Here is a 23,223-nt window from a genome sequence, read left to right as displayed (position 1 = left end):
TTCCCCCTGGAGCATCTGGATCCAGCATTCCCACTTTCACTCTCTGGAAGGAGCTGTTGGGAAAAGTGACTATGTTCATGAGGTCAAATCCACCTTTCACCTCCCCTTTATCATTAAAGGACACAAGTTCTCCAGCCGAGTTGTTAAATGAAATGCCTTGAACAAATGGGTGGAGCTGATGAAAAGAAAATGCAGAACGAGGTAATTAAGGAAGAGTTGAAGGATTGGAAAAGAACTTACATTAAAAGTATTTCTTCCTGCTGATCATGACAGAACAAAGAGCTTTTTGGACCTAGGAGTAGGAGTGGTCACAATGAAATATAAAAAGCTTTTCCAGCTTCAGGTAGGTGCTGTGCTGTGACCTCCCCAAATCTCACTACAAAAGGAGTTGCATTTCGACACCTGATCACGAAGAGAAGACTGAAAGGATTTCTGGTTGTGTACTCATCAGTTCGTTGTGAATAAGTTACCTGCCAGGATTGGAGATCTGGAAGTTCAGACCTACGATCACCCACCGTAGTTCGGTGCCTGGATCTGTATAAGGAGAGGTCATGCCAGGAATGAGCCACGGCATAAACCCCATTATAGATATTGTAGCTGTGGCCCATCATGCTCATTTCAAACTGAGATCCAGGAAGGCTGAACACATTCCTTTCTCAGAAAGTAAAGGCTCGATAGTCTGCAAGAAATGATCTCCACTGTTATTATCAACAGCAAAAATCCCAATCCATGACCATCTAAAGTACTGAAGCAGTTGGATAATCCCCACAAATTGATTGTCTTCATTGGGAACCAAGGAGTAAAAGGAAAACAGCCGAGGGTTATGGTTCTTCTCTGAGACAGATGAGCCATAGGAGAACTAAAAGTCATGCACAGTGTACAAGATGAGTGAGGATCAAGAGAAATAGGAAATTAAATGAAGGAACATTTCATTTCGTTTATTCCAATATGTTATTCATAACTTTTATGAAATACGTGAATATGATATAATTTTATGCATGTTTATTTTGATCAATCACATCTGGGCTTTCCCCACCTTTCTGACTGCAAATGTATTTGTAGACTGAGAAGAATGGAGCGGATCCCCAGTCTCCACCCTCTGAAGTGTCTTACCTGTGGAATCTTATAGACACCTGCAATATCGGCGATAGAAGAGGATGTCTCAGAGCCAAGTCCTCCAATGATGGCTATGAGATGTTTATTCCTATCACATTTATAGCTGGGCACAAATCTCTGTGATTTGAAGAGCAGGTCCAAAAGTGTCCGATGGGTCATCCTTGCATCATTATAGCTGTCATAGATGTGGAAGCCAAGGGTTGTATTGGACAAGAGCTGGGGATCTTTGTTGCCCTCCTCTATAGCAAATGCCAAGACAAGGAGGTGCTGGTAGAACTTTGTCAACACACTAGAAATAGAATCAATTGTCTCTTTAAGAAGTTAACGTCAAACTGCACAATATCTTTCTTTCAAGATTCTGTTCTAACTTAAAGTTGACAAGGATGTGTCTGTGCAGACACTTTCCTTTCCACAATAAATACAACTTAGGGTATGGGTAAATGACGGTAAATACAACTTAGGGTATGGGTAAATACACATTGCTCATCTTTTGCTGAAATAGAGTTTGCCCATTTTCTTTATCATTATATGAGAACAAACTCCATAACTGTCCTAGAGGCAAACACTAGTCAATATTTTGAACTTCGTAATTTAACATGCATCACTTATACTTTTTATCTTTGAAAAATGAGAGACCATATGGAGTGAGTAGAAATAAAGTCTTACTGTGGAACCTCAAAGAGATTCTGGGAAGGATGCTCCTGGAATGAAATTTCATTGTAAAAGTATAAGGTATACGAAACCATCCCACCAATGATGAGATCGCCAGGCTGAAACCACTCATGTGGAACAGGGAAGGCATTACCCTCTTGGCACGGCAGATTAGCTTCTTTGCCCCAAATAGGAAGCAACGGGTGCAATGAAATCAGAAGAAATAACATTTGATGAATAACAGGTTTACTTTTTCTTTCTATATATAGATTTTGAGAGCCAGTTTGGGTTCTAACCCTGACTTGGCACAAAGCCAGCTGGGTAACCTGGGGCAGTCACTTTCTCTCAGCCTTACGAAGAATGCAATGACAAACCACTTCTAAAAACCCTTGCCACAAAAACCTCAGGGACTTGTCCAAGCAATTTCTGAGAATCGGACACAATTGAACGGATTTTAAAAAATGTGTAGATTAAAAGTTGTCTGACTCACAGAGTATCCAATGGCTTAGTCCGATGTTTGTCAAGAGGATGGGAAAGACGAATGCTTGTATCATCAGGGTTATTAAACTAGGACTTGACATCTAGCAGAGATTGCCAGCAGCCTGTCTTTCAATCTGCATCATGAGATTGAAAGGAGAGAGAAATGGCCTTCTCTCTTTCTTTCCCCATCTCCATTGTGCAGTTGATATTTATAAAGGCTCCAGACTGGTGCCCTGAATGTTTACCACTTTATTCTGTCTTTTGTAAATCCATTGGGACTTGGGCTACTTGAATTTACATGGATTTGACCAATTCCAGGGGCAGTTGGTTAATTCTTAAGGCTTAACATTCTTTGCTGGTAAATATTTTGAGGTTTGGGAACAAAGTCCCATCTGCTTCTTGTGTCTGAGCAAGTAGAAAAATATGGGTTAGTCTAGTCACATTTTTTATGCTCGGGGTACAGATAATGTGGGAGTTCTAGATCAACAGATTCTTCACCAACCTCACAGCTTCAAATTTTTCAAACAAATGTTAAGAGTTTTAGTTCAAATAAATGAAAGAGAAAGAGGTGGGGGGGGGAGGCTGAAGAGATGGGATTAGGTCTATGGAAAGCCTGAATCAGGCTAGTTGTATACAAAACAGCATTGCTTTGAGGCATGGCTTGAACCAAAACTGGCTTTAGATAAAAAATTGAGCTCTTGCTTTGAGTAGCCATGGCAAGAAGTGTCTCTCTCAATTTGAGGAAAAAGTGCAGAAATGGGAAATTAAGTGGTGGGCTTAAAGTACTCACTTCCCCCTCCATCCTCCTGTTGGAATAGTCAATCTTTGTGGCAAGGTATTAGCATGATAAAGCCCAGGAATTGACTGAGAAATTGAGTATCATCTTTGGATATATGGCACGTATATGAGTAAGTGATGTCCTTCAGTGAGGGATGATTTTGGAGCCTTCGGCCCTCTGATCACAAGTCCCTTCTCCTTGTACGTAAGTAACACAAAGTGTCCATCTTGCTGCCTTCTTGCTGCTGAGGTAGGCTGAAGCCAGCTCAAGGTAGGGATTTCCAAGGGAAAAGGGAGTCACCCTTCCTATGCAAATGTTCTGGCTGATTGGTGACCTGCTGAGCAACATTTAGCCATTGCAGAACCATCCCTTCCCTCTGGTCATCAGATTCTGTTCCCCCATGGTCATTTCTCATTTGCTGCTTGAGAAAACAGATCACTGCTTCAGTTCTTGTTCGTGCTGCAGTTTCCCTTCTCCTCCTCCTTCTACTTCTTCTCCTGCTCCTGCTCCTGCTCCTTGTGTCAGGAAAGCTAAAGTGTAAAACTGGAGTTGTAGCATACCTGGCCACCAAACCACGATCTAGGATGAGGACATGGTTGGGGAAGAAACTGGCATTTCCTTTTGTCTTTTTTGGCTGTCTTCTTCTTTTTGCCTGGAATTTTTAGTCCCACCTAGAGTCTAATTTAAATCATAAGATCTCTACTCATTGTTTTCACTTACAGTAGACAAAATAAAATTGGTTCCCACAGAATGCTGTTTATTTTGTATGCTTACTGCTAAGAACTTTTAGGAAAAGTTTCAATATTCCATATTTGTCTGGACCCTTATTTGGTGCTTTACTTTCTTCATTCAATATCTTATTTCATTTTTTGCTGTTGATTTCAAAGTCTTAACTTCTTAAGCTCATAGGTAATTTTCTTTTGTTCAGAAATGAAGATAGACTCACCAGGTGGTTTTTCAAACTTGTCATTTCAAAGATCTCCAAAGAGAGCTTTAAGATGGTTCGATAAGCAATTTCTGAAAGTGATTAGAAGCAAGGTTAGCAAACTTTGTGTCCTTTAAAAAGCTCCATGTTTGTGACCTTGATGATCCCTTTGCCTGCCAATATTCAAACCCATCAGGGGACCACTGTCCTGTGGTCTCTTCATGAGGAGCAGCCATCTGTAGCACATGTGGGTGACCTCCTGGCCTCTCCTTGTCCAGAGAGATTCCAAACAACTAGTTTACTCACCAGTTTATTAGTCTTTGCCATGGTTGTTGTCTCCACTCTCCCAGAGGAAAATTCTGAGAGTGCCTTGGATTGCAGGAAGTTCAAACCAGTCCATACTCCAGGAAATAAAGCCAGACTGCTCACTTGAGGGAATGATATTAAAAGCAAAACTGAAATACTTTGGCCACATCATGAGAAGCCAAGAAACCCTGGAGAAGATGCTGATGCTAGGGAGAGTGGAAGGCAGAAGGAAGAGGGGCCGACCAAGGGCAAGGTGGATGGATGATATTCTAGAGGTGACGGACTCATCCCTGTGGGAGCTGTTGGTGTTGACGACTGACAGGAAGCTCTGGCGTGGGCTGGTTCATGAAGTCACGAAGAGTCGGAAGTGACTGAACAAATAAACAACAATATATCCATTATCCAGCAGATATTGGCAATTTGGTCCCTAGTTCCTCTGCCTTTTCTAAACCCAGCTTGTACATCTGGCAATTCTCGCTCCATGAATTGCTGAAGTCTACCTTGCAGGACCTTGAGCATTACCTTACTGGCATGTGAAATGGCAAAATGAAATAATCGTTTTTCAAAAAAAAAATATTGAAGAAACACTCATCCGAGTGCATGATTTGATAGTTGGAGCACTAAACTCTTTCTGCTCTTAAGTACTGAATCTTTGAATGGAACTGAAATGTACATTCAGAATCAGTTTCCTGGTTTTGTTAAGAACGACAGTCGGACACAATAATTCGAGGCAGTGTCAGCAGCTGACATGTTCATCTGAAGGAAGGACTCATTCTTGGGGTTGTCCAAAGCAATGCTGGTGCAGCTTTGAAGAGAAGGCGAATACCATTTTCTCCCATCATAGGGCTCAATTCTGGCCACCCATTCAAGCCCTTTCCCTGATGGACCCAGTGCCACGAATAGCTACTACTAGTGATGGAGACACCGGTAACTTTTAAGAGTAGGTTTAAACTTTCTCCAGGTCCCCCTATTTCTGGCCCAGATGACACAAATTGAACATCAGAGAAGGACCCTCAAAGAGCAGGGGGGAAATAAGATTCATACAGTAGATAATGCAACAAGAGAGTAATGGTCACATACTTTAAAACTGCATACTCACCTTTTGGCAGGACTATCAAAGAAAAGAAAAAGAGCGAGAAATTCATCCTACCCTTGTTAATTTCCACCACACATATTGGGGACAAGGATTGGAAAAAACCATGACAGACTTCCCTTTAAAAGGGAACGTTTCATGGGGGGATTTGCATAAGCCTGGCGACCAATAAAGAAACCCTCAGAAACAGGGTTCGAAAGAGAGATTGGATGCTTTAGGAGAAATCCGAACAGCCCAGACACTTCTGTAGTCATTATTTTTAATTTGCCCATTGTAGAGCAACATAGAAAAGATGACTTTGTGTTCATAAACCTATGGCATAAGACTTGCAGGCCCTCATGGAGAAGTCTACTTTCCATGTTGGACTTCCCCTCAAGATCCTATCAGTGACTTTGGACTTTACCTAACTATTACATTCTGAAAGTGTAACTTGCTAAATAGGAGCACAGATTGGATTAAAAGAGAGAAAGAAGGGGGCCTGTCAGATGTTCTGAGGGCTTTGCTGGGCTAAAGATGTTGGGGAAGAAATTCTAGGAGTTGTAAGCAGTGGAACATTTGACATTTGTTGGCTGTAGATCCAATCTGTTCTCTTAGATCTCAGGGAAACATGTCTAAACTAGTTACTTACGTTTTACCTTCTAATAGCAACTCATTTAGATAGACTGGACTGAGAGAGAAAGTGTGATTTCTTAAATCGCGTTTCTTCAAACAACAATAGTTGGGCAGGCATTAAAATTTAGGGAAAAAATCTATGTCTTTTTCTATGTTTGGGTTTATATATGTATGTGTGTGCTAGTTTGTATGTGTTAGGAGAAGTACCTCTTACAAATTCAGTGAGACGTTTGTTTGGCTTTCAAGAATTAGGATGACCTTTTGACCCCAGTCACAATAATGGTTTCACATGAGGTTGGAATTTTGGAATTCTTTCTTGGGAATCATGGGACCATGGGTTTCTTCACCATAGCTGGTAGTTTGCAATGTAGTCAGAAGCCAAGAAAACAGCAATATATATATATATATATATACACACACACACACACACACACACACACACATACATACATACATATTTTTTACGAAAAGTAACTCGGGGTGATTGAAACTCAGAAAAAGTAATTATTTCCCCAAGCAATTATCCACATCACTAATAAATATATTTGTCTGTATGTATATCCACAAGTCACGCAGGATGATTCAGTCTCAGAAGTGAGGTCGTTATCGCCACGCAATTGCCCAAATTCGTATCATTGTCTCATGTGGCTAATCATTTTTCTGAAACCATGAAGAGCCAAACCTGCAAGTGGTTATGTCTAATTGCAGGCATTATTGAGAGATGAAAGAAAGATCATGTTCCCAAAGGACTCTGCCTAACAGAATTCACCATTTTCCAGTTTTCTCCAGGCCTGAAATAGTAATTCTCATAATTATAACCAGCCTTCTAGGCAGATGGTTGCACCTCTGTTGTGGCTAAAAGAAAGGAAAATGTGTAAGAACAGAGAGATCTGCTGTAGTGTTTCAGCTTCCTGAGGTCAGGCAGATGCTATGGATGGTCACAATCTACCTGAAGAGAGGAGAGTTCATTGCCAGGATGTGGGTGTTTTGTGCGTTGCTGCTTCTCTCCTCTCTTGGGTGCTATAAAGGAAATGACCATCAATGCCATGTGCTTCAGCCCTTCCCTGTTCCACATCAGTGGTACCAGCCTGGTGACTTCCTCATTGGTGGGATTGCTTCTCAGTTCCTTTATAATTCTGAAGAACTTTCTTTTAAGGAGCATCCCTCCCAGAAATTGTTTCAGATGTCAATGTAAGGTTTCCCCTCTGTGCAACATAGAAATTCTTAGTCTCATGGTAAGAGTGTTGAAAATAAAAATGCAGAATTAGGCAATTGTTAGGCAGTCACATATTTTAAAAAAATAACCGGGTAATAAAATATTGAGGGCAGTAATAACACTATGGTAGGTATTCATCCTATCGATCTGTGTTCATTTTGGAGTACTCCCCGTGAGGTGGGGACTATTGAGGCAAACTTACGTGACCATTGAACAAAGTGATTGTACAGAATCACACATTATTAGGCAACTCATTGCTTGGATTGTATGGCATATCTTTTGCAAATATGTATCCTTTTTAACAATCGATGCTATGCTCTGGTTTTGCAGGCATTCCAAAGGATTCCCATGAAAACTATAAATCATCAAAACTAAATGCATTTGGGTTTTGATGCTTAGGCTTATTCTGAGACTAATAATTTACTGATGCACACAAGTGATTTTAAACTTGCCGGTGGACCACAGGATGGAAATGATGCCAACAGACAGAAGCAAAATGTTTTTAAAAGTCTGTTGCTTAAGTCGTAATTTATCTCAGTCTCTTTGTCAGCAGAGCAGTCACCAAATTCTACCAGCATGTTCTTGCCTTGGCATATGCTGTGAAGGAGATCAATGAGAATCCCCGATTCTTGCCCAACGTCACCCTTGGGTTCCACATTTATGACAGCTACTATGATAGAATGATGACCTATCGGACCACTTTGGACCTGCTCTTCAGTTCGGATAGATTTGTCCCCAACTATAAATGTGACACCAAGAAAACCCTCCTGGGTGTCATTGGGGGACTTGGAACTGATACCTCCTACCATATTGCAGACATTCTGAGTCTTTATAAGATTCCACAAGTAAGAAGCCAAGATTTCTCAGACATAACTTTCACCCCTTGACATTCTTATTGTAAAGGTACGCATCAGGAGAAAGGAAGGCAACCAATAAAAATAGCTTGGTTTAAAAAGAGCCTCCTCTTTTCAATCCAGAAGCAGAAAGTTCTGATGGAATAGCCACTCAATCTCCTGAATCTACGCTTCTCTTCTAACAATATCTTTTACTGTATTGGGCCCAACAGGAGAAAAAAAAGCTCATAATACAGATTTTGTTCCCTGTGATGGGTCAAAGATTTCCCCTATTGAGGTGATAGATGATAGGATTGCAGAGATGCTTATTTCAATCTGTCAGACTCGTATCCCCCACAATATTTTTGACCCAGTGGAAAGAAAGGCTCCCTGAACTCACACTCAGTTCTTGGTGGAATGGGCACATCAGTGTAGCGGTGGGTCATTGCTGTGCTCTGAGATTTCTTTGTGAGCTCCTGTCTACGGAAAGTGCTATCCATACATGGCCCTGGATTGCTTTTTCAAGATCAGGGGTCATTCTTCTGGGTTTTTTAGACTGACACTTCACATGACAGTTGTTGAAGTCTCTCTTTGATTGTAGAAGTGGCTATGAAAGGCTCCAGTGGTTAAAGAGAACTGGAATATTATTCCTCTCTGTGCAGAAAAGGTGTCATCAGTTGCATGCTAAGCTAAGTAAAGGCATCAAGATTGACTATTGCCATGCATTATAATATTTATTTCAATAGAGGAGAATAGCCGAAGCTTAGGGTCCAGCTTTTTCTCTCAAGCCATGATCCTTCCAGGAAGGAAAGCTACTTGTTATTATTCCCATCTTTCTTTTAGCTCACTTATGGCTCTGTGGCCCCAGAGGAGATTTCCTCAGCTGAGGTCCCTTTGTTTTATCGCATGGTCACCAGTGAAGCCCATCAACACAAAGGAATTGTCCATTTGCTTCTACACTTTGGATGGACCTGGGTTGGGATTTTTGTGATGGATGGTGATAGTGGAGAGCATTTCCTACAAACCATGGAGTCTCTGCTATCTGAGAATGGAATTTGTTCATCCTTCACACAAAAGATCCCACAACAACCAAATATGAGTAACTTCCAAGGCATGCTGATTATAGCCGTAAATATTTGTGAAGCTTTTACAGATGATAAAACCAACACCATTGTCATCTATGGGGAATGTTTGAGCATTGCTTGGCTGAGAATTGTTATGTTTGTGATGGGTCCTAGAAATCAGAACTATTCATCATTTAGAAAAGTTTGGATCTTGACAGCCCAGGTTGATTTAATATTAACAGGTGTTCAAAAGGGGTGGGATCTTGAACAGTTCCATGGTTCTATTTCTTTTTCCATTCACTCAAAAGATAATCTGGATTTCAGGGAATATCTGCAAACCATCAGTCCTTCCTCTGCTGAAGGAGATGGCTTTATCCAGGACATCTGGGAACAAGCTTTTGACTGCATTTTGCCCAATTCCAGACAGCAAAGAAAAAAACATGAAAGGTGCACTGGAGAAGAGAGGCTGGAAAATCTCCCTACACCTCAATTTGAATTGGACATGACTGGTCATAGTTACAGTATCTATAATGCTGTCTATATATTAGCTCATTCTTTGCATGTCATGAACTCCCAGAGATTGAACATTAACCGAAAGATGAAACAGAAATATACTGAATACCAGCAGTTCCATCCTTGGCAGGTAATGTGTCCACAACCAGATGGAAATTATTTTGATGTACATATTGTAATATTAATGGATTTCCTATCCAATGGTTTTGTTTATTTTACATGGATAACAGATTGGATGGGATTTCACCTTGTGGTCCTCAAAAATTGCTGGGATATTCCCCTTGATCCCTGGATCTCAGATGGTGAGAATTGGGTAGATGCTTTTTGGGTAGCCCTCACTCCACCCAATCCCTATATATGACTTGGTGGGGATGGGTGGGAAAAGGCCCCATCCCTAATATAAATATTTTTAAAGTATTTAAGACCTTTTAATGATTAACATACAGATCAATTTTCAACATCAACATTACTGGAATTTACTAGGGATGTAAAGAACTATTGTCCTTGGAAAATAAGGTTCTGACAGAATTCTAGAATGTTGCTTTTCCCCTCTGGACAAAACAATATCAACTATTTCATGGATTATGGGTTTTGGAATGGTGCTCCTCCAGACTAGAGGGTGATCTGGACATGGGCTGAGCCAACAACAGGCTTTCTTAGTTCAGAACACCACATCTGAATAATCATAACATGATCTACAGCAGAAATGAAAACATACAGATGACACATTGCTCGAAATTCCAAAGGAAAATCAAGTGTTGAAAGAGTCATATGAAATTTCTCATATGTTATCTTAAACACACATAGAGTACTTTGCTTTTACTCCCCCTCACTTTTCCCTGTTTCCTTTTTGTCTAGTTCCATCCGATTCTTCAAGGTATTTTGTTTAACAACTCGGCTGGAGAAAGTGTGTCTTTCAGTAAGGAAAGGGAAATAGAGACTGGATTCGACATCCTTAACATGGTCACATTCCCAAATACATCCTTCCAGAGAGTGAAAGTGGGAAAGCTGGACCCAGATGTTCCAGAAGGAAAAGAGCTCCTGATTAATGAAAACTTGATTATGTGGCACAGGGGATTTAATGAGGTATGAAAATGGATACAGAGTTTAAGATCAGAACAAGCAATAGAAATAATACTAGACAGTAAACAGTGATCAATAGGTATCAAGAGAGATGAAATTAGGCATTGAACTGACAACAGGAAATTGATCCCTATCCATGGGCCCTGGCTATGTCTTCCTCAAAGTTCTCAAGTTCAAAAATATAAAACTCTTGATCTCACCAAAAAATGTCCAACTTCTCATTAGCATTGACTTCTCTTGCCAAGGACTGAACTTAATGTGACCTCTGTTTTTAAAAAGAAGTTGATAAAGGAATTGTAAACTAGTTAGCTTGATAGGGTAAAGCCATGCTGTGTTCTCGAAATAAGGGCAAATAATGTACTCGGAAAGCACTGGAGGAATAAACTTCCTTTTAATGTAAAAGAGAACTATCTCTTTATGTCTGTGTCTTTCTGGAAAGTCCCTTTTTCCCATCCTCCTCAGACAGCTTTCTGGGGAAAATGGTATGAACTGTTATGAAACGTAGGGCATATTGAATGGCAAATAAGGTGACAGTGGACAGCTTGATGAAATGTTAGTGCGTTGTACAGCAACTGTAAAAAAAATAATTAAAAGAAAATTAGAAAAGAAAAGAAAATTTGCCAAACTGGGCAGGTTCAGGGATGAGAATTCTGCAGCACCTCCACTTGGGAGGGAAAAAAAAGTCTTACGATTGAGGACCCTCTGCTTGGGATAAAGTTGGGCAAATATCATGCATTGCCCAGCTAGCATAGGAAGAGAGAGGTTAGGTTTCTCCCTCATTCATTAGGTTAGAATTTGAGATGATCCACTGAAAGAATGTTCAGAATTATTAAGGGAGCAGCAGAAGAAAATACATCTTTAAGAAGAGGATAGAACAGGTTGACGTGGGCATTAACGCTGATGTCAGCTTACTAGCTGACTCTTGCAGCCGTTATGGAGGATTTCAAAAGGGACTGGAGGAATTCATGTAAGACATGGTCATCATGAGCCACTAACATTATATGGCTGTTGGCTACCTCCTGAATCCCAGGAATAAGACCTTCATTAGTGGTTATTAGGAAGTAGGAGTGGAAAGTGACTCCTGCTGATTGCCCAGGTTGGAGAGCTTCTTCAAATGGATCCAGTTGGCCACTGGATAACAAAGAAGGCTGGGCACGATGCACAGTGCCCCACCTCTCCATGGATGCCGATGTCCTGCAGGACTGTTTTTATCATGTTCTATGTGGCTTATTTCTTTTCAGGAAAAATGCTGATGGTTTCATAATTACATAAATGATGGTTTCATAACTTCATAAATTGATTTCATAAATTATGGTTTCATAATTTCTAAACTTAATGAAAAATAAGTATGATTGATTAGTTACTTAAATACGTTGGCATTTCTTTTCAGAAGCCAGCTGTTGATTATTTCTCTATAAATGATTGTAGGTTCAATTTCTCCATATGAAAGATGTATTTATTAATTTAATCCTCCATACTAAATGCTTTTCTTGTTTCTGCATAGGTCCTGCCCCTTTCAGTGTGCAATGAACATTGCTATCAGGGAAATCAGAAAAAAGGGAGAGAAGGCGAAAAATTTTGTTGCTATGATTGTGTTCCCTGCCCGGAAGGCAAGATATCAAACCAGAAGGGTAGGGACGTCCATTTTTCTATCATATTAAGATAAATTTCAGTGTTCACAGAAGACAAAGAAAGAAAAGATTGGATGGTTTTCCATTTCAGGATGACACCTATCTCAAAGGTTATTGAAAGGTTTCCTACATTTCCTACATCACCATATCTGATCTGTAGGATGAGAAAAGAAAAAAAGAAAAGGTTGCCATTATGGAAGTGCCACAGAATGGGCACTTTTTGTAAAACAGGTATAATGATAAGAATCTGAATTCCCTTCTTTCTTTCTTTTTTATCATTGTTACCAGATATGAACAACTGTTTTCAATGCTCAGAAGAAAAATACCCAAGCAAGGAGCAAGATCGATGTCTTCCCAAAAGAAGAAACTTTCTGTCATATGGAGAAGGCTTAGGCGTCACTTTCACTTCACTTGCAGTTGTCTTGTCCCTCATCAATGCTGCAGTGTTAGGAATTTTCATAAAGCAGAGAGAGACCCCCCTTGTCAAAGCCAACAACCGAGACCTCACCTACACTCTCCTCATCTCTCTACTCTTCTGCTTCCTCTGCCCTCTGCTGTTCCTTGGCCAACCAAGGGAAGGCACCTGCCTTCTCCAACAACCAGTTTTTGGGATGGTCTTCTCTCTGGCTATTTCCTGTGTGTTAGCTAAAACCATCCTTGTCTCTCTCGCCTTCATGGCCACAAAACCCGGGTCAACCGCAAAGAAATGGATAGGGAAAAAATTGGCCCTTTCCATTGTCTTTTCTGGCTCTGTCATTCAAATAGGCATTTGTCTGTTTTGGTTGGCAAGTTCTCCCCCATTCCCTGATTTAGATATGGACTCAGTTATTGAGGAAGCCATTCTGCAGTGTAATGAAAGGTCTCCCGCCATGTTTTATCTTGTCTTGGGCTACATGGGCCTCTTGGCTACTGCCAGCTTCATTGTTGCCTTCCATGCCCGAAAATTACCTGACAGTTTCAATGAAGCCAAGTTCATCACCTTCAGCATGTTAGTGTTTTGCAGCGTCTGGATATCCTTTCTTCCCACCTACTTGAGCTCCAAGGGGAAAGACATGGTGGCCGTGGAGGTCTTCTCCATTTTGACCTCCAGTGCTGGGTTACTGGCTTTCATCTTTTTCCCTAAATGCTACATCATTGTGCTGAAACCTCATTTGAATGACAGAGAACTATTAATTAGGAGAAAATAATCTAGTCTCTGTTTTCTCTTGTAATTGTATTGTTGCATGACAGGGAAAGGCGCCATTAAAATAAATATTACAATTTGTCATCGTATTGATGTTTCAGTGAATTGAGTATTCAGTCACAGATTCTGAGCTTATCTTGGGTTTTGGTGTAAAGTACGCATTTACGAAATACGTAAGTATGAGTTTATTCATTAAAAAAAATCTATTTATTTATTAAACCAATAATAAATTATCCCTATTTATAAAATTGAAGCAAAAAAGGCAGGAAACCTCACACCCACTCTCACTAATGATGTTCTCTAGTTGAATAATGAAACATTTGCAGTTAAACAATCAAGCTCAGAGAGCACCAAGAACTCCACAAACATCAATAATTCAGGGTAATATGCTGCTATGGGTGCTGTAACTATTAAGGGGTATATATCAAATGGGAAAAATCCCTCCTCAAACACACTGCACTTTAGACTTTTTTTTTTTTTTTGGAACTGTTCCTGGTAGGCTGTAGTTTAGCAGAACTAAAAGCCAGAACATTTTGGATGTTCTGAGTCCAGAAGTGTCTTACTACTTACTACCCCCTGGGGTGAGTAGGCAAGGCTAGTATCCTTTGTTCTTTTCTCACCTGCCTGCAATATGGGCTGGTCTTCCAGGTCCCATCCTTTCCTTGCTGATATCTTTGGTGGACGGAGTCCCTGGGATGGAGCAGTTGAGGTGCTCCATGCTTTTGGTGGATCCTGGTAGGTCCAGCAGGTCTGGGGATATACTTTGTGAATTCTGGGGGCCTTGGCAGACTGGATGGCAACACGACGGCCCTGGTGGTGTGGAGGAGCAGCCTAACGGTTCCCTGACCCCTGGTGGCTCGGCAGAACTCAGCAAACTCCAGCATAGCCGAGTCAGCTCAGCAACACGGCACCCTTGCGGTGAGGAGCAGCAGACTTGGCGTCTTCTCTGGGCTGTGGGCCCCAGCAGTGGAGTGGCTGATGACAGGGGGCAATGAGTGTTTTGGACTTTAGGCCCTGGTGCCAGAACCCCCCTGGATGAAGATCTTGGAGGTGGGGGGGCGGTGAGCCTTTATGGTTTCTGGCCCCTTACTGCAGCCCCTAAGGCAGGGGAAGGGGGATTAAGAGGGGCTGGGTCAGCAGTTTCCAGCTGCAGAAGGGACACAATAATTGTGATGGGCATTGGTGTGTAGGCCCCAGTGGTGGATATCTGTCTTGATTTGCTTAGCACCTACTTCCCCTTAGATGTTAGTATTGCACACTCTCCACTGTCCTACTTTGGCCCCCTGCTCTCCCCCCAAAACTCTTCTGCTGGGACGTGTGTGTTCTGATTTGGGCCAGGAACGTGCTTTTGAATGTCACCCATACAAGGACTGCTCCAAGCCAGCTGTTCCATCTAGAAAATACAGTAGCTCTGCAAGGAACATTTGGCACATGCTAATATACATACTGAATGCAGAGATGGGACGATTCAGTGCGTGGGCTTCTCCAAGTTCTTATCAGTACTGATATGAGCCATTCAGCATCACCAGTAAAACAATACCTAACAGATTTCAAAGACAAAATGGAGAAATTAACAGAGAAGAAGCAACAGCCTACTAGATACCAAGTGAAACCTAAATCAAATTGCAGAATGAGTGGAAACGTGGTGCATCCAAGCCCATGAGATGGAACTGACTTGTAACAAAGCATAGAAAAATATCTATCTATATCTCTCTATGTATCTATCATCTATCTATCTAATTGTTTTTAATTGATTGTTGTAAACCGCCCAGAGTCCCCTGACGGGAGGAGGTGGGCGGGGACAAATTAGATAAATAAATAAGTAAATAAATGAAATCTATCTATCTATCTATCTATCTATCTATCTATCTATCTATCTATCTATCTATCTATCTATCGTCAGGTTGAATCTCAAAGGGACTCCTTCATTTGTCCCAGAAAATGTCTGTTAAGAGGGATGTTCTTAGGTTTTAAGTGGAAAACCGAAGTTCTCTTGGCTTTCTGTAACTAACAATAATAATAATTAATATGTATTGGACCACAGAGGTAATTTAGTCAAAGCCCCTGTTCAGACAGGATTTGCGAGAGAACGTATGTATATAAACTCAAAATATCTCATCATCAATATCACAGTATTTCTTTGTGATTTGGGGCAAGCAGTTTCTTTTTTTAAAAAAAAAATATTTGTATTATAATTTTACAATACAATAAAAGCATAAAAAATGAAAAAAAGAAAAGAAAAGAAAGAAGAAAGAAGTGAAAGAAAGAAAGAAAAGATAGCATGATGACTTCCACCCTTCTTGCTATTGAGTAATTACCATCTTACTCTTTCCCCTCCCTCTTTAACCCTTTTTATTCCCTAAATCTATAAATTGTCAGTTCAGTCAGTTCAGAAAAGGACACACAATTTTCAGCAAGGTAAGGCTTTATTAATTTGAGCTGCATCCACCTTTCTGACCAAAAGACATCTGATAGGTCTTCTTCATGAGCCACACCATGGGAGCCCAAATGTGGAAATTGTCTGAGCTATTTTTTTTCCTCTTTAAGATAGGAGAAATAAAAGAAATCCTTACGCTGCATGTGTCTGTCTGTTTGTTTGTTTGGTGGGGGGTAGGCAGGTATACAAAAGTTATCAACAACAACGCAAGAAAAATGATTGTATCATCTCCTTGAAGGCCAACATACTTTAGATTTCAGAAACAATCTTCATTTGGATTGTGACTGGTCTATAAAGGCCTTCTTCCTCCTTGTTTAATTTCTTCCATTCATCACATTCAGGGAAAGATTTCGAACAATGCCTAACTGGATAAATCCTTGCATTTCTGTCTTTCAAGAGAATATTATTATATCTATCTATCTATCCACAGTGTCTATCTATCTATACCTATCTATTGTGTATCTTCTTTCTTTCTTTCTTTCTTTCTTTCTTTCTTTCTTTCTTTCTTTCTTTTCTTTCTTTCTTTCTTTCTTTCTTTTTTTGAAACCCTAGTCAATTTCTGGATTTCTCCATAAACCTGTACTTTTCTCCCAGGCACTTATCATCCAATTAGTTATTTTATACATTGTCTCCGCTTGAATGCTTCGGTATGATGCCTATGCCTGAATACTTCTGTAGTATATTCCTATGCTTCTAAACTTACCTTCTGAATATCCCTATACGATTTGTTTTTCCCTCTAATGATCATCCTCTATTCCTTTCAGTCATGTTAGATTTTCTTCTCACAAAATTCATTAAAAAGTGCACAATACTTCTATGGTTCCATCTCTCTCTCTCTCTCTCTCTCTCTCTCTTTCTCTCTCTCATCCACCATGCGATATATTCTTCTAAAACGATTTCTGTGGGTCTGTCTTTACTCTGATCTTTCTATGCTGAGAACCTGATCACATCAATGTAATTTTTCCTGGATTGAAGTGTGGAAATTTTACTCATTTACTAATGCAATTTAATAACTGTTTCTCTGTGTGTATGAATTTAAAATTGTGCCTGGAATTAAAAAAAAACTGCATGAAAAATAAGTTATTCTTGCTAATATGTTGCAATAAATGCAATTTGTGTGCAGATTTTCCAAAAGAGATGTTTGCAAACAACTTCACCTAACGTAAGTGTGCCTACTTTCACCTAGATATGTTTTGGGGAATGTTTTTTCTTTAATTTATGCTTTTTTGCATGCAATTGACCTAATAAATATCCTTTATGCATTTTTAAAGCAGAAAACTGTTCCAAAGTTAGAAAAAGGCATTTTTGTATGTACATATATTGAGAAGATGCAAATTTGGCCTTTATTTCTATAGAAATAATTTGTTCTAAAATTGTAAACCATAGAAGAGTTATTTTTTTAATCAATTACATTGCTGAAATCATTGTGAGACCCTGACTATCAAGAATATTTTCCATAGCATGAAACTCTGCACAAGTATATAAAAAAAGATACAAAGAAAAAAAAAAATCAGATGGTCTTTCCAGAAGAAAGTACCACATGGTATGATAGTTTCATCTATTCCAGCATTTTCTGCAAAATAATTAATTAACTCCATTGGCAGAATGGTGACAAAATCCTAGCAGCATGTTCTTGCCTCAGTATATGCTGTGAAGGAGGTCAGTGAGAATCCACACACATTGCCCAATGTCATACTTGGCTTCCACATCTGTGACAATTAGCACAATCCAAGGATGACCTATCGAACCACTTTGGACCTTCTCTTCAATTCTCAAAAATTTGTCCCCAGATATAAATGTGACACCAGGAAAACCCTCCTGGGTGTCATTGGGGGACTTGTGACTGACACCTCCTTCCATACTGCAGACATCGTAAGTCTATACAAACTTCCCCAGGTAGGATATGGGTTATGATGTTGACAAATCCAATAGTCATTCTGAGTGTCAATTTTTGTCTCTGGAAAAGGGAGGGAGGTGGCCAATAAATAAATAAATCCTCCAGTGCTGCCTTACTGGGATGCATCTTCTTCCCAAAAAGCTTCTTCATTGTGCTGAGGCCAGAACTTAACAGCAGGCACCAACTAATAAAACAAAATAATTAAATCATGCACACACATAGACACACACACAAAGAGAGAAACTGTATGTCCAGGAGGAGCACTTTGGGATAATTTTACTTTGTTTGTCTTTTAAGATTAATCCCAGTATTTTATTTTTTATTTTGAAACACAGGTACAGTGCAATGCTCATGCGTTCTGGGTCTCAATTCGACTTCCAAACATCACATCAGATTCCAACCCGTAAAAACCTCCTGACCTACTAAAGTCTTTTTTTTAAAATTAATTTATAAAAAATCATGCCTCATTCCTAGATTGTGGTTTAAAATCTCTTCCCAGTTGTACTCCCACCTTATCATTCCTGCTTTTCAAAATACGCTCAAAGATTATTTAACTCATTAAATAATTTTCACATTAGGTTTATGTCATGTAGGATTTATGATACATATTTAGGTAGGTAGGTAGGTAGGTAGGTAGGTAGGTAGGTAGGAGCTGGCAAGCTGAAAACCTTAGCATTGGCCTTTATCTTCACAGATTTTTCCTGAAAACAGAATGTTTTCATGGCCCAAGGCATGTTTAGAAATAGAGCATCTCGTCTTATCAACCAAAAGGAAAAGTGCTGAAGAATATTCAGTACTACCTTGGTCTCTATAGTGGTTGATGGGGAGAAGATGATCAACAATTTGCATTTATTTAAATGGATGTTTTTTGTCCAGATAGGACCATCTGGAGAAACAATCTATGAATGTGAAAGTCCCTTCATCGTATCAATTTTGTGAGAGCGTCCAAATAAGGCCCTCAGCCTTGCAAACATGTCCAGCACTGGAAGCTTGTTGACTTTGGCCTAATCCAGCTCCTAATATTTTAATGCAGATGATGAAGAAAATGGTTTTGGGTCAAGACCTGGAATATCTAAATGGCTAGAATTCAGACTAGCTGGTGACAGATCCTCTGCTGGAAATCTCAGGGTAGGATTCCTGTAACGTTCTTTTTCTGAAACTGTCTTTCTGAGTGCAGTCTTCTACCTGGTTGCTAGATGACTATGGCCATCATATGCCCAGGAGCTGTACTTTGGGAATCCACACCTTTGTAGTATTTTGGATTCCGAATCCAAGGAACCCAATACTAGCTCTTGTGGAGGGAGGCAGAGTTCGTGATAGCAAAGGAATGCAGGAGCAATTATGAGACAACTAAGAAACCTCATTCTGACAAAGAAGGAGGTATAAGAAAGACTCAAAACCAGCATGATTGATCCTCTATGGCAGCAGTTCTCAACATGTGGTCTGAGGACACCTGTGGATCCCTGAGACCCTTTCAGCGGATCCATGAAGTCAAATAAATAAATATTTATAATGTTTCCAATTCAATTTCTAATACAGGAAGTATTGATAGATACAACCAACATAAAGGAAACCTCTTTGGGGTCCTCAGTCATTTATAAAAATGTCAAGGACCAAAATGTTTGGGAGCCACTGCCCTATGGTAAAAGAGAGGACAAAGGAAATTCTGGCAGGATTTCAAGATTCTGTCATTAAACCTTGCAACAATAAAATAGAGTTCTAAAAGTCTCTTTCCTGGCTTAGCCTACCCTGAAAGGCTGACATCCATCTGTCTCTCTATTGCATGTCAGTTCTCTATCTATCATCTATGTCTGTCTGTCTGTCTGTCAGTCTGTCTGTCTGTCTGTCTGTCTGTCAGTCAGTCAGTCAGTCAGTCAGTCTGTCTATCTATCTATCTATCTATCTATCTATCTATCTATCTATCTATCTATCTATCTGTCAGGCGCTGCCTACCTCTGAATAATGCTCAGACACTGGTTCGGTGGAACAGGCTCTGGTTTATTCACAGCGCAGGTACAGCATCGGAAAAAAGCTGAGAGTGACAGGAGCGCGCTGGTGCGGGGTTTAAATACCCCGCGCCGGTCAGCGCCCCCTCACTCGCGGTCACGTCACCCCCCTTTGTCCAATACGTTGATTTGCCGGTGGGTGAGAGGTTGCGAGGCCCCGCTGGCGTTCCGGGATCGCCCATCATCGGTTTCTCTATTCCTCCGGTGATTGCTGTCAGCTGGGCGATCTCCGTTGTATTAGCGCTAATGGCTTGGGTGTGCTCGGCGATCCGTTTAGCTATTGTTTCTTGACCTTCAGTCGTTGTGAGTTGATGGCTACTTATCTTGAGCCCCTTCCCCTGTTTCCTTGCTATTGTCATGTGTGCCATTGCGCTGATGACTTCAGCTCAACGGCACTCATGACACTATCTATCTATCTATCTATCTATCTATCTATCTATCTATCTATCTATCTATCTATCCATTGACATATTTAGAGACTCTTTTAACCACTTGATACTTAATATTCCCACAAAGCTTGGGAGACTGATAGTTAGGTGGACCAACTTTAATTCTAGTTACAAAGTTAAAAACAGAGTAACAGTCCAGATGGATTTGAAGTAAGATATTGGAATTAATTAAAATAATTCTTTCATGGGAAATGAATGTTGTTTTGAATTCTGGATTAAAAAAAATAGAATGGACAATTTAGACTTCCTGGAATTGGGCAAATCACTATAATTTGTTCACCTACTCAAGCCTCTGAAGGCTTTACAGAAAGATGTGAAAAACAGAAAGCAAGTCTGGAATGAGTCAAAATCTAAACCCAGTTCTGTGGAGATCTGGGATAGTAAGGAGAGACCAACACGGCTATTCAGGTTTGTTTCTTCTGCTGTCTTGTGCTGCTCTTAATCAGAAAACACTTCAGATTTCAGATTTTCTTAGTCAGTATTGAAACATGCCATTGTTTCCCTGTTGAAGTTCAGTTTAGATAGATGCTTTTATCTCAAAAGGTGCATCTGGAATCATCCATTTTTGAAATCCAGTAGACTGTCCCAACTTCTACTCTTTGTGCTGCAGATATGTTCTTCCTTCTGATGTTTCCCGTGATCAAAGTGAATACGCTGAATTGCTTGGTGGCTAATCCTTTCCCAGTTCTGCATGAATGGCACCAGCCAGCGGATCTCTTAATTGGAGGGATGGTTTCTCAGATTCTACATATTTCCAATGAACATTGGTTTGATGAATACCCATCACATAGGATATTTGAGATTACAAAGTAAGCAAATATCCAGACTCATCTAATGGGACTTTGTCCCTCCTTGGCTCTTACAAATCACAACCCTTGTTTCTGTGAGTAACCAAATGATCCAAGCAGATGAGAAGCTTCTTAGCCACTCTTTTTCCTCAGTTTCTGCATTAGTTCTAATGCTCTACCATGTGTGAATGCTGCTCTCCCACTATAAATGATCCTTTTATTTTAAAAAGATGTCATGAAACTGTGAGGAGCAATTTAGAAACCTGTTTTAGCTTTGCTAATAAATACAGTAGCTAGATTATGAAGACATGGTTGAAGATTTCAGGTGAACAGATCACAAAGGCTGTAGGCTACAGAAAGGGCATCTGGAATTCCTGTGGGTTCTATACTGATCCCTTCTATCCTCTGATTTTTAATACATTTTCATGAGCAGTCTTAGGCTCATCCTTTCTGTCTTTGTCCCACAAGCATATACCCTCTTCTTGCTTCACCTCCTAGTAGGATGCATCTTGCTAGGTGCTAGGATTTTCTTCCTACCTCATAGATTTCTCTCAATAGTCCTTCTTTTCAGCTAAAGTTACAACCCTGCTTCAATTTTCTTTGCAGAATTTTAGCCCACTCATCATGAACACAAGAAATAACTGGAAAAAATAAGCAAGAATTGCTTCTCTGTCTCCACTAGATAAAGTTAAATATGAAACTTCTTTAGAATTCCTAAAGATTAGTTGGATCATGAAGAAAGCACAGATAGGGATGGATGGATAGATGTGAAAATGTTCAACCGTGATGTTCCTCTACTATATAAAATAAGAATGATACAGTGAAAATCCATTTAACCAATCCCATTTTTTATGGAAGATTGAGAAGCATCTGCAGGAAACAGCACAAAAATGCAATTTTAAATCATCCTCTATTGAGACACCCAAAATCAAGACTATCCAGTTGTGCATTCAGAACAGAATGGGTCAGGACTGAGCAAAGCTGAAAGAAAAATAATCTCCAAGGAAACATTAGGTTCCACTCAGTAGAAACAGGGCAATATCTGGTCCGTTCATTTTTGCCTTAAAACCCAACCATTTATGAAGTTGTATGTTTTATGAGGAAATTTTCAGATCTCATGGAAGGAATAATAGAATGGCTACTTCCCAAAACAGACTTACCATTTAGTGTTGTGTTATGCTATGTAATTCTCAAATATCAGCATGACACAAGAAGTAGACCTTCCATTCACAGGGAGAAAGTATCATTATGTTTTATATGACACTACTTCATTCACTGTAGACTTGCTTTCTCAAAGGCTTTCTTTATTTGCAGCATGATCACAAAATTCTACCAGCATGTCCTCTCCTTAGAATTTGCTCTAAAGGAGATCAATGGGAATCCACAACTCCTGGCCAATGTCACACTTGGTCTCCATGTATCAGACAGCTACTATGATCCAAGAATGACCTATCGGACCACCCTGGACCTGCTTTTCAAATCAAATAGATTTCTCCCCAACTATGAATGTGGCATCCCTAAGAACCTCATGGCCATCATTGGAGGACTTGGATGTGATACCTCTTCCCATATTGCAGGCATTATAGATGTCTACAAGATTCCTCAGGTTGGTCTCTGTGTGGGGAAAATTAACCAACTCTTCTGTTTATACTTAAAGCCCAAAGAATATAGATGGAGTTCTTTTTTTTTATCCCCCATAACTATTGCCAAAGGGAGAGCCAGTTTGGTGTAGTGGTTAAGGCATCAGGCTTGAAAGTGGGAGACCCTGTTTTCTAGTTCCATCTTAGGCAGAAGACCAGTTGGGTGGCCTTGGGTCAGTCCCTCTCTCTCAGCCCTGGGAAGAAGAAGGCAATGGCAAACCACTTCTGCAATCTTGCCAGGAAACCTTCACAGACCAGTCCAGGCAGTCTTCAGCAGTAAACACTGACTCAAAAGCATACACATGCGCTCACTCACTATCACCAAAACAAGACTTAGGGAGTACCTGAAAACCACTCAACCAGCATAAGGATCATGCATTTCAATGCTACTTTGAAGCTGGCTGAACTTGGGCCAGTCCCTCTGTCAGTCCTAGGAAGAAAATTTATTGAGTAACTGTAAATCATGATTGCATGAGCGATGATGGATCTGAATCCTACTTTCCCTGGTTCCAATCAGAGGTC

At 40.2% G+C, this 23,223-nt stretch overlaps 1 protein-coding gene across 1 annotated transcript; it reads left to right on the top strand.

Annotated features, from left to right (window-relative positions):
• The first annotated feature begins 1,556 nt into the window (after nt 1–1,556).
• On the top strand, nt 1,557–14,479 carry LOC134497205 (vomeronasal type-2 receptor 26-like). The gene is made up of 6 exons (XM_063302879.1): nt 1,557–1,562; nt 7,040–7,152; nt 7,731–8,022; nt 10,446–10,464; nt 12,590–13,437; nt 14,273–14,479. Exons 1-6 carry the CDS (start codon nt 1,557–1,559, stop codon nt 14,477–14,479), a joined length of 1,485 nt encoding a protein of 494 aa, XP_063158949.1.
• Nucleotides 14,480–23,223: the final 8,744 nt, after the last annotated feature.

Source organism: Candoia aspera, chromosome 4 (assembly GCF_035149785.1).
Source record: "Candoia aspera isolate rCanAsp1 chromosome 4, rCanAsp1.hap2, whole genome shotgun sequence".
Lineage (NCBI taxonomy): Eukaryota > Metazoa > Chordata > Lepidosauria > Squamata > Boidae > Candoia > Candoia aspera.
Note: the sequence above shows the minus strand (reverse complement) of the source record. Positions and strands in the feature narration are given on the sequence as shown.

What these genes read in the sequence shown, in the direction of transcription:
- LOC134497205 (XM_063302879.1), top strand. An exon ending in AAATTGTTTCAGATGTCAAT is followed by an intron (nt 7,153 to 7,730) that starts GTAAGGTTTCCC and finishes CTTTGTCAGCAG; the next exon opens with AGCAGTCACCAAATTCTACC. An exon ending in TCCCTAAATGCTACATCATT is followed by an intron (nt 13,438 to 14,272) that starts GTGCTGAAACCT and finishes GGGCCTTGGCAG; the next exon opens with ACTGGATGGCAACACGACGG.